The sequence below is a fragment of the Heptranchias perlo genome, chromosome 3 (genome assembly GCF_035084215.1).
Source record: "Heptranchias perlo isolate sHepPer1 chromosome 3, sHepPer1.hap1, whole genome shotgun sequence".
NCBI lineage: Eukaryota > Metazoa > Chordata > Chondrichthyes > Hexanchiformes > Hexanchidae > Heptranchias > Heptranchias perlo.
In genome coordinates this window covers 106,252,107-106,264,525 of record NC_090327.1, presented here as the reverse complement: position 1 = coordinate 106,264,525, position 12,419 = coordinate 106,252,107, and the positions used below count along the sequence as shown (strand labels likewise).

The 12,419-nt window shown below is 46.4% G+C and overlaps 1 protein-coding gene across 1 annotated transcript in view; it reads right to left on the bottom strand.

The window, feature by feature from the left end:
* Positions 1–12,419, bottom strand: part of LOC137308584 (docking protein 6-like) — a 187,770-nt gene that overhangs the window by 6,848 nt on the left and 168,503 nt on the right. The window contains exons 6-8 of the mRNA XM_067977202.1: positions 7,626–7,740; positions 5,212–5,414; positions 444–564 (exon numbers count right to left, since the gene is read on the bottom strand). Coding sequence (XP_067833303.1) covers positions 444–564; positions 5,212–5,414; positions 7,626–7,740 — 439 coding nt within the window. The remainder of the gene's footprint in view (positions 1–443; positions 565–5,211; positions 5,415–7,625; positions 7,741–12,419) is intronic.

Sequence of the window (12,419 nt, the reverse complement as noted above, 5' to 3'; positions counted from 1 at the left end):
GAGAATATTGAAGGCACAAGAATAAGTGTGTAGGGTGTTGGCAGTCCTGCCAGGCACTTCATCCACTGTGGAAGGGAGGATGGAGGAGTCCACTTTCACATCTGTTGGATGCTATTGCAGGGGTTTTCCACTCTGCAATCTATCCTGGAACATGTAGCCACCTCCAGGAACACTGCAGCTGGGCACTCACAGCAGGAGTCAGTATTACCTGCCTTTGCAGCCTTGATAGAAGTACAGATGGCTGCAACACAAACTCTGGACAGAGTAGATCGGGGTTTCCAAGGCGTCACTCATCACCTCCAGTCTGATCTCCCGCAGACCAGTTGGACTAATAAGCCACATCCTCATGGAGGGGGGATGGTGATAAGGACGCAGTATGTGTCGCCCTCTCTCAGGATGTCAGCACATCTCCTCCTTCGCCACCCCCTCTACCACGACCTGACAAGGTGTCTGAACTCCAGCTGGCCCAGACTTCTCCAGCAGAAATCCAGGAGCAGCAGTTTGCAGAAGGACCCTCATGGGCTCCAGCACCCTGAGGTCATGGGCCGCGAGCATCTCAGGATTCTGAGGAAGATGCACAGCAGCCTATCAGCAGCTCTGGTTAAGCCACTGGGGTTGCACCTCGTAGATGTGGTAGGCCTATGAAGCCATCCGTTAAAAAGAGCACTGAGGGTTGACACCAGAGTGTTTCACGACTTAACATGCAATTGTTTATTTTCTTGTCCTCTGGAGCCCACAAAAATAAACTGGGCATCTGTCGACCTGGGACCTGTACCCTCTTCGGTTGCAACTCCCCCCGCCACCCCGCAACTCAACCGAGCTGGCAGCTGGTCAGTGCCCAAAGTAGGTTGGTCGCCCAAAATCAAAATCGGCCCCCCTCTCTCCTCCCAGTACTCTGTTGCTGCTGCTCTATGGCTAGAAATTAAGAAGTGTGTGAGAGTGGGGGTGAGTGACTCTCCCTCTGATTTTCCTATAAGGATATTCTTGGCCTCTGCCTGTTGTTTTCCTTTGATGACAGGATTGTGATCCAGAACTCTCCGTGTGGAGGATGGCAGTGGCAACACAAGAGAAATATAACTTCTTCCTTGTCAGTTATCAGTTCATTCAGGCAAGTATTCACCAGTGACGCAGGCAATCATTCACTATCCCCTAACGAGAATGAGTGCATTCGAATCCCTTGAATGAGTAGGAAACATTCTAAGATTCTTATCGTGTATTTTGTATTACACTAGCTTTTTGGTACAACACTATCATCGTTCAGCTTAATGAGCCCCAAAGAGGAAAAAAAACTAAAAGTGCAGAGGAAAATCAATGTAATCTTTGCATAAACATATCAGCCGAAGCCACAAGCCTTCTGAATTAAAAAATTCACAAACAGATCTATTCCACATAATCTCTGATACAGTAATGACCTGCCATTACACAATGAGTGGAGGTTTGCAATTAAAACAGAAAAGGGTAGCTAACAGTTCCAATCCTTGATGGCTCTGCTTTTAATTTTCATGAGGCGGTGTTACTTCATCAGATTATTTTGGTTATCCTTTTGGAATAAAGTTTTAATTTAAGAAGCAGTGGTCAGCTGACCAATGATGGGGTTCATATCTTTAACCTTTTGAGATTTCAGTTGTCCGTGTATCATCGCTAAGTATATGTGAGGTCATTAGAGACATTGAGGTTTACTTTCAACTCTGGCGCCTGGGCGATATTGGAACGGAAATCGTGGGTTGGGGGGGGAGGTGTTCGACAAAGGCCGGGAGATCCGCTCCACCAGATTACAGATGGAAAAGTTGAAAATTAACCCCAAGTAAAGTTAGTAACGGCAGTCATGCAAATATCATAGGCTGTGGCTTTATACCACTAAATCGAATCTTTTGTGGGAGAGTTGACATTTCTGACCTTTCCAAGATAACTGGAATTAAAAATGTCCAAAAAAAAACAGACTGAAATGATTGCTGTGGAAATAAGATTCATCCATTTCTCTCTCCAGTCTCCATGCGCCAGGCAGTAACTGCAGCCAAGGGGATAGTTGGTTGTCCCCTGTTTTGAGAAGCAGCTGGCAATACAACACCTGCAGGAAATGTTCCCCAGGGCCCAACCTGGTCAGTCTGTGCTATATCTTTAGGAGTGGAATTATTTGAGGAGATGATTAAACAGTGTAAACGTGGTGGATTTCATCAACTTGGTTTAATCTGGTCTTACCGGAGCCTTACCTGATCGAAGCTCTATTCGTTCCTACTTGTCACAAATTCAACATTTTGCAAATTGTAAAATATTTTTTTTAAATTTGAAAGGTCCATATTTAGATCACAATTTTCTGCAGCTGTGCAGGAAGGATTCCTCCCCCGCCCCCACTGCTACCATCAGTAAAGTACACTCTACTTTCACCTCAGTCACTATCTGCTAAACCCACCCCTTCTGTTTACTGCAAGAAGTAGCCAGTCATTCCACAGTGGCTGTACTTTGGCACAGAATGGGTGATGTTATCACTGGAGGAAGCACTGAGGGTAGCCAGGACACAGAATGTACTCTGGGTGGGGGACTTCAATGTCCATCACCAAGAGTGGCTCGGTAGCACCACTACTGACCAAGCTGGCCGAGTCCTGAAGGACATAGCTGCCAGACTGGGCCTGCGGCAGGTGGTGAGCGAACCAACATGAGGGAAAAACCTACTTGACCCCGTCCTCATCAATCTAACTGTCGCAGATGCATCTGTCCATGACAGCATTGGTATGAGTGACCACTGCACAGTCCTCATGGAGACGAAATCCCGTCTTCGCACTGAGGACGCCATCCAACATGTTGTGTGGCACGACCACCGTGCTAAATAGGATAGATTCAGAACAGATCTAGCAGCTCAAAACTGGGCATCCATGAGGCGCTGTGGGCCATCAGCAGCAGCAGAATTGTATTCCAGCACAATCCGTAAACTCATGGCCTGGCATATTCCTCACTCGACCATTACTAAAAAGCCAGAGGATCAACCCTGGTTCAATGAGGAGTGTAGAAGAGCATGCCAGGAGCAGCACCAGGTGTACCTAAAAATGAAGTGCCAACCTGGTGAAGCTACAACTCAGGACTACATGCATGCTAAACAGTGGAAGCAACATGCTATAGACAGAGCTAAGCGATTCCACAACCAACGGATCAGATCAAAGCTCTGCAGTCCTGCCACATCCAGTTGTGAATGGTGGTGGACAATTAAACAACTAACGGGAGGAGGAGGCTCTGCAAACATCCCCATTCTCAATGATGGCGGAGTCCAGCACATGAGTGCAAAAGACAAGGCTGAAGCGTTTGCAACCATCTTCAACCAGAAGTGCCGAGTGGATGATCCATCTTGGCTTCCTCCCGATATCCCCACCGTCACAGAAGCCAGTCTTCAGCCAATTTGATTCACTCCACGTGATATCAAGAAATGGCTGAGTGCACTGGATACAGCAAAGGCTATGGGCCCCGACAACATCCCGGCTGTAGTGTTGAAGGGTTGTGCTCCAGAACTAGCTGCGCCTCTTGCCAAACTATTCCAGTACAGCTACCCGACAATGTGGAACATTGCCCAGGTATGTCCTATCCACAAAAAGCAGGACAAGTCCAATCTGGCTAATTACCGCCCCATCAGTCTACTCTCAATCATCAGCAAAGTGATGGAAGGTGTCATCGACAGTGCTATCAAGCGGCATTCACTCACCAATAACCTGCTCATCGATGCTCAGTTTGGGTTCCGCCAGGACCACTCGGCTCCAGACCTCATTACAGCCTTGGTCCAAACATGGACAAAAGAGCTGAATTCCAGAGGTGAGGTGAGAGTGACTGCCCTTGACATCAAGGCAGCATTTGACCGAGTGTGGCACCAAGGAGCCCTAGTAAAATTGAAGTCAATGGGAATCGGGGAAAACTCTCCAGTGGATGAAGTCATATCTAGCACAAAGGAAGATGGTCGTGGTTGTTGAAGGCCAATCATCTCAGCCACAGGACATTGCTGCAGGAGTTCCTCAGGGCAGTGTCCTTGGCCCAAACATCTTCAGCTGCTTCATCAATGACCTTCCCTCCATCATAAGGTCAGAAATGGGGATGTTCGCTGATGATTTCACAGTGTTCAGTTCCATTCGCAACCCCTCACATAATGAAGCAGTCCGTGCCCACATGCAGCAAGACCTGGACAACATCCAGGATTGGGCTGATAAGTGGCAAGAAACATTTGGGCCAGAAAAGTACCAGGCAATGACCATCTCCAACAAGAGAGAGTCTAACCACCTCCCCTTGACATTCAATGGCATTACCATCGCCGAATCCCCCACCATCAACATCCTGGGGGTCACCATTGACCAGAAATTTAACTGGACCAGCCACATAAATACGGTAGCTATAAGAGCAGGTCAGAGGCTGGGTATTCTGTGGCAAGTGACTCACCTCCTGACTCCTCAAAGCCTTTCCACCATCTACAAGGCACAAGTCAGGAGTGTGATGGAATACTCTCCACTTGCCTGGATGAGTGCAGCTCCAACAACACTCAAGAAGCTCAACACCATCCAGGACAAAGCAGCCCGCTTGATTGGCACCCCATCCACCACCCTAAACATTCATTCCCTCCACCACCGGCGCACAGTGACTGCAGTGTGTACCATCCAGAAGGTGCATTGCAGCAACTCGTCACGGTTTCTTCGACAGCACTTCCCAAACCCACGACCTCTACCACCTAGAAGGACAAGGGCAGCAGGTACATGGGAACATCACCACCTGCACGTTCCCCTCCAAGTCACACACCATCCCGACTTGGAAATATATCGCCGTTCCTTCATCGTCGCTGGGTCAAAATCTGGAACTCTCTCCCCAATAGCACTGTGGGAGAACCTTCACCACACGGACTGCAGCGGTTCAAGAAGGCGGCTCACCACCACCTTCTCAAGGGCAATTAGGGATGGGCAATAAATGCTGGCCTTGCCAGCGATGCCCACATCCCATAAACGAATAAAGAAAGAAAATGAATTAGGTCCCAAGCCCGAATCAAGAAAAGCTTGTCACCCAAATTTCCTTCGGGTCTGAGGTTTCAATAATCCGGGAAGTGGAGAAATGGGGCATTAATAATCCGGGGAGGGAAGTAATAGGGCATCAACAATGCAGGAAGTGGGGAAATGAGGCGTCAATAATCTGGGGAGGGAGGAAATGGGATGGGATCCAGTAATGCCAAGTCTCCACGCTGGAGATAATTACCTGGAAATTTCCTCTGAGGCCAATTTTGTCCACCTCATCAAAACCTGGCATTGCAAAAGGAAGTGGGGCTATCGAAATGTCGACACTGGTCAGAGCTCCTGCTGCTCCCAGCTCGTCCACCCTGATTGTACTCGACATTGGCATTCGGTAGAGTGGAGCAATAGAAATAGGGTCCACAGGAGTGTCCGGGTGGGGTGCATTGTCTGAAACACTCAAAGACAGAAATCCTACCATCAAAGAAATCGTCCCTTTTATAAAGGGGGCTGATTTCCAATTTGCTCTGATGTTTGAAGCTAATCTTAGTCCCTTTGCCCTCAAACAGCTGTTAAGTACTGCACTTTGTTGCCCTCCCAGTGAGCGCCCAACATGCACCAATACTGGTGTGTATACCCATTTGTTTGATGCAAAAGGCCCCTGCCCCCAGAAACTCTGGCACAGTCAAACTCCTGTACAATTGCTAGGGTGCATTTACCTCTCTGCCATAGTTACGGCACGGAGTGGGATTGCAGATCTTCAACCCCTAAGCTTTTTTCTTGGCAATCAATGGTCCGTTTCAAGTTAAAAGAGTAATTAAAGTTTAGTGCAGGAGCACTTTTACCTCTTACTTGCTGGAATAAAGAGTGGAGGAGTGGTAACAGCTAACACCTTTACTTTGCCGTCGCTAATCCAATTGGATATGATCTAATGTAGAATTTGTGGAAGAAGGTGTAAAACTATTCAATTGAACAGCCAGATATAGAGTGTAATCAGTGACCCAAGCTGGCTTTGGTTGATTCAACCAAACGAAAAGGGAGTTTTGAACCAAACTAAATGAGAATGACAGAAATTGCCGTTAAAGCACAACTGGAAGCAAAAGTGACTTTGGGGAAAAGGGGGCTAAAGGGTAGGGGGGGGGGGGAGGAGAAACCCTAGCACTCTAGCCCCAGATTCATGGGTCAGTGATCCTTGCAACTACACTGGCATCGTGCCTGCCAGGAAATTCCACTGCTGATCTTGGCAAGCTTTGCAGGGTCAGGGTGAGGTTTCCTAATTTATCTGCAAACGGTGGGCATCCGCACTACTGGCGGGTGTATCTAGGGCACCCGCCATATGAAATGGGTTGAGGGGGATGTCACTCAGAGCAGTTACAACGAGTTGGGGGGGGGGGGGATGACCTTTACAAAGGGACCCCAAATCTTGCGGCAATGGCCCACATTATTTATGTGGAGCTGAGGAGCACTACTACTCCTCCTGGCCCCACAAAGATAATTAAAAACTTAACTTTTTTGGATCACTTTCAGATGGACTGCCAGGTGAAACTGGGCAGCGTGGGCACGCAGCATGTTCCGCCCAGTTGAGTCTCAGGTCCTATGTACATCATAGGACTCCGATTTGCATAGAAAACGGACCTACGGCCTGAAACAGGTGGGGACTTTGGTTGTCCAGCGGTAGGCCCTTCAGAAGATGACGTCGGCTGGATTGGGAGCGGGAACAGGATATTAAGCTTTTCCCCACCATTTTAGGGCTGTAGCCCCTGTTTTGGCCCAGCAGCAGCAGTGAAAATACCCCCCTTATGTCTATAGAGTAGAACGGCATCTTGTCACCAATCATGTCCAGTGCTTCAAATGATCAAAACTAGTGAAGTGAACTAAGATAAAAATACAAGAAAACAGATTCAAAAACAGTTTCTATGGCAACATAAGGTTTAGATGGAGTGCGCGTGTATTCCATGAATAAGTGATGGAGGAATGTTTATTCTGGATGGATGAGCCAAGATGGGCTGATCTCCCTCATCTATATCTATCTTGTGATCAACAGTATATAAGGATAAAGTCTAGACTTCAAAATATTGCAATAGGATCTGATATTTACAAGCCTTTGGGCTTAATTTTCCACTTCCAGTTTATGTGCCCATTTTGCTTACACAACCTGGAGCATTCAGAAATATTTTAAGTTGTTCCTGAAAATGTACTGTACTTCTAATAAGGGTTGAACACTGCACTGTGTTTAAGAAATTGACTAATAGATGGGGCTACGATCTTCTTGTAAGGTAGAATTGTTATGGGGCTCATTCTGGAGACTCAGTCTTAGTCTGGTGGACCCCAGCAAAATGGAGCCATGCACCCATACTACATGCACTACGTGGCTCTACAATATAAGCCAACAGGTATATCTGTGTGCTGCTTCTGACACTGGAGATTACCAGGTTAACCCTGCCACACAGCGAACCAAATGACTCAACTGGGGTTCACTGCTACATTAGCACAAAGTCTGCACCAGCGGGAAAGCACAGCCAAGTTTCAATATTGCCTCAAACGCCACGCCTCCCGCTGTGCTAGCTGCCCACTGACAAATGAACGGGAAAGAGACGAACCCACTCCCGTGCACATTGTTGCATGGAAGCTAATGAGGTGTCTGTCCTCTGATGCACTTGCCTTGTAAGCTGTAGAGTTCGCTGACGCTGTTCTGCCTGGTGATGTGGTGCCAGTACGCGCTGCGAGGAAGTGTTATCGTCATTAGTGTCATCTCCTCGCTGGGACTGGATTGCAGCTGGAATACAGAAACAAAATTTCTTCAGCCATGCTCGGAAATGCAATACCAAAAAAAAAGACAAGAACTTAAGGAAAAAAGAACACCTTTGAAAGAATACATGCAACGAAATGGAAACACCAAGCACACTTATACGGCCCAGAGTTTTTGTGTGTCTGGTTCATCAAACTGGGAGACGACAATGTAGGGGAGTGGAACAGCTTTTCACTTTGCACACAGTGACAGAATTAAGCAGTTCTAGGTTAGACATGGCATGCTCCCTCTTCCTGTCTCTAACAACACATCTCCAAGTTGGCCACAGAATTAGAGCATTCCAGCAACACATTTCCATTTCCCCTGCTCACTATCTTCTTGACCTCGCAGAGTGAGAGCACCTAATTAGTACAGTAGCAGCAGGAATCTGTCTGAAGATCTGAAGCTTCTGTTTATGACATTTAGTAAATTTAGAAATATTAAAGGAGAAGGACTTGCTCCATTTAAGTATTCCCCGTTGGTATTGAATACTGTCTTTATAGTCAGAGAAGTCCATTGTTAAAGTGCCTGGAACAATTCCATTTCAATGAACGACAAGTTGTCTCATCTTTGCTAACTCTCCTGTTGTTGCCTGCAAACAGCTTGGAGCAAAAGGTTGAGTGCCATCAAAACTTTTACTGCTATTGGTGGCAGGTCTCATTTTCGGAGACTGCATAATTCATCTATGGCTTCCTTGGTGAGGTATAGCTTCCTCTGAGATTGGTCCTTGGTGAGGTTAAAGAAGTTGTGTCACTTAATGTAGTAGTGGATCCTGATGGTTCTTCTTTAATGTCTTAGGACTTCCCTAGGCCTCTTTGGCTGCTCATTCTTCTCCTCCAATGTGTCCAACAAAGTGAGTCTTGTTGAGCAATTGTGCTGCTGTGAGGTCGGAAACAATATCACTTGCCCTGCTCTGTGCTGGACTTCTGCTAACTCTGAATCTTGTTTAATTCCAGCATTATAGTTGGCAATTATTAATATGATGTTGGCTGGGTGGCAAACGTGAGTAAATTTGCCTTTAATTGATGCGTAATAATTTAACAAGCCAAAAACTTAACTCAGGTTTCTACATTAATGCCAGGTATATGCTATTGTTGATACAATTTGTGCCAAAGAGGCATTTTGGGAGTGTAGCCCATTGATGCTAATGCAAGAAATGACTACACATTAACCCTCAGTTAACTGCCCTTGACATCAAGGTGGCATTCGATTGAGTTTTTCACCATGGGGTAAATTTTAAAGTTGAGCCAGGAAGGGAGTGTCGTGGGGAGATTTCTGGGTGCGAAACAAGGAAGGTAGGTGGACGGGTTGCGATCTACAATCACGACCTTAATGAGGCCAATCAATTGCACTTCTGGGTTTCATGCCCAGCAGCCAGCCTGATCGACAGGCTGGCTGGCTGATGGGCAGGAAGGCCTGTTGCAGCAGGCCACATCCGGGGACCGGAGGGAGGGAGGCAGGGATCATGAGCTGGGGAGAAGATGGGGGGGGGCGGTCAGAGGATCAGATTGGGGGGCAGAGGAACAGATCGGGGTCCAGGAAGAAGATCAGAGGTCGCTGGAGGTTGGGTGAAGAGTTGGAGGTAGGTGGGGGACCACCATGGTAGGGAGGGTTAGTCGATCGCGGGGGTCCTGTTGGCCAGTTGAGCCTATTGGGCCTGGATGAAGCACTCCTGCTCCTCTGGGCCCACAAGCAGTGCAATAAAGGCACTCACCTCATGGATCTGGCCCTTCCCGTCTGCTTTCACCTGACATGAATGGGAAGCGATGGGAATCCTGAACAGGTAAGGTTAAATTTGTTTTATTATTCCAATACACAAAATATTAAGTACCTCAAGTATCTCAGTGAGATACATTGCCCTTTCAAGTATCAGTCTGCTGGCTTTAAATGGGGGCGAGACTTCCTGGTGTCTGCTCTCCACATGCCTGTCACAAACCTGCCTGGGTTAAACCAGAAGCAGGCGTGTTCGAGATGCGGTTCCACTCTAAAAACGGAGTATTTTTACTCCCCACCCAGACACAACCCACCTGTTCTTGGGGGTTAAAACTTACCCCCACGAAGCCAAAGGAAAACTGAAGGCAATGGGGGAAAACCTTCAACGACTGCGGTCATACCTAACACAACGAAAGACAGTTATGATTGTCGAAGGCCAGTTAACGCAGCCCCAGGTCATCACTTCAGGTGTTCTTTACAGATTCTCAGCCCAATCATCTTTACTGCTTCATTAATGAGGTTCCCTCAGTCATAAGGTAAGAAGTGGGGCTGTTAGAAAACGATTCTGCGGCATTCATCTCCATTCACAACTCCTCCGATAATGAAGCAGCCTATACCAGTCTGCAGCAGGACCTGGATAACATCCAGGATTGTGCTGACAAGTGGCCATAACATCCATGCCATATAAGGGCTGGGTAATGATCATCCGTAACAAGGGAAAGCCCAGCCATCTCTCCTTGACCTTCAATAGCACTACCATCACCCAATCCCCCACCCCAACATCTTGGGAGTCACCATTGACCAGAAGCTGAACTAGACCACCCGTATCAATACCATGGCTACAAGAACAGGACAGAGGCTGGATACTCTGTGATGAATGGCTTACCTCCTGACCCCTCAAAGCTTCTACACCATCTACAAGGCTCAAGTCAGGAGTGTGATGGAATACTCTTCACTCACCTGGATGGGTGCAGCCAGAACAATACTCAAGAAGCTCAACACAATCCAGGATAAAGCAATTCACTTTACTGATGCCCAGCCACTCAATACCCACTCCCTCCATCACCTGTACACTAGGCCAGAGTATATACGATCTACAGGATGTACTAGAGCAACTCTCCAAGGTTACTTCAACAGCACCTCCCTCCTCCTCTGCGACTTCTGTCACCAAGAAGGACAAGAGCAGCAAGATGTAGGAACACCATCACCTCCAAGCACCCCATCAAGTCACAAACCACCCTGATTTGGGCGTACATTGCTGCTCCTTCATTGTCGCTGGGTCACAATCCTGGAATTCCCTATCTGACATCATTGTGGGACAACCATCACCACAAGGACTGCAGCGATTCAAGGAGAAGGCCCACAATCACCTTCTGAGGGCAACTAGGATGTGCAACAAATGTAGCCTTGTCCATGTCACCCGCATCCCAAGAACAAATTAAATATAACGCACAGACTAATTTCATTTCCTAAGTGATGCAAACCATGAGGTTTGGAGGATACAACAGATGTCTTAATTGTCACCCACTCAGAATGAAGCTAAAAAAAAAAATCAATAACAACAGCAACTTGCATTTATATAGCGCCTTTAACATAGTAAAACATCCCAAGGCGCCTTTAACATAGTAAAACATCCCGAGCGACTATCAATCAAAATTTGACATCAATGGGGTCTGGCAGCTAGACAACCATTTTGACAGAGGTTTTAAAAGTGTGTACCACTGTGAAATGCTTCTCCATTACTGGTAATTAAATGTGATAGAATAGATCTTTTTATCTACTTGTGTAGTGAAGTGTTGTGTGATATTAGCTAATGAGCATATTAGTTCAAATGAAATTGTTTTGTTTGCTATTTTAATTGAGGGACTAACCTGTGTATTGGAACAAAATAACATGTTACGGCATCATATAATACATTTGGGTGCTAATTGCACAGAATGCAAAATTACCCCACTGGTGTTCATAGGCATGTAGGGGCTGCAAGAACATTTTGAAAAGAGGATGTCGCATTGTTAAGTGACTCACTACGTTAGGTCTATCGATTACTTTTTCTGTACTAATAATTTGCACCACAACAGCTTTTCTCAAGCATCTCATTTTGTTGACAAAATTATACAATTATCAGTTGCTCTCTAATGGTGCTGCTTACGAACAAATAAAAAAATTGTGTCTTATCTTCCTATAACTGCATTTATGTCTTGGTACTTCTGTCTCTCTGTCTCGGCCTTTGTTTTGTTTTGTTTGTTTTCTCACTGATTCTGCCTGCCTCTTTCTCTCTCTCATTGTATATAGATATATATATGCCTCAAACAATTCCTCTTGTTGGGGGGGTAGTTTTCACTTTGGGTGTGGGCAGAATACTGGTAATTGCAGATCGGCTGACTTCAATGAAAAGGAAGATCAGGCGGGGTGTATAACATGTGGCCGACTCACTACCACCAGTTTACCGTTCCCCCCCCCCACTGAAAGTGAAAATTACCCCCCACATCTCTCCATTTGTTTCCAAAATGTTTTTTCTCGTTCTTTCTCTTTTTATCCATAAAGCTCTCCTTTCTTCTGCTCTTTCTTCTGTATATCGGCCATGATCTCCTGATACATGTTGCTTGTCCGATTTATTCTTTTAGCACTTTGCTGAGTCGGAATGGGATGGAGGCGGGGCCTGGGGGGAGAAGCAAGGCTTCCAAACGGGAAGGCATGATGCACTCTGAATGGTCTCTCTTGCTGTCAATCATAAAAACATTCCCGTGTTTTATTCATCCTTTTATAATATGCTGTGTACCTCAAAAATAAAAACTTTAAGTTGTTTGTACCAGGACTATACTTAATGATTGATCATTTGCCGAGTGTGACACAAGCTCCTATATGTAAGTCCTGCCCTCCTGAATGTATAGGCTGAGCAGAAGCTGGCAGTTTTATTCGATGAATGAAAGGAATGTTCTCCGATTGGCAGAATG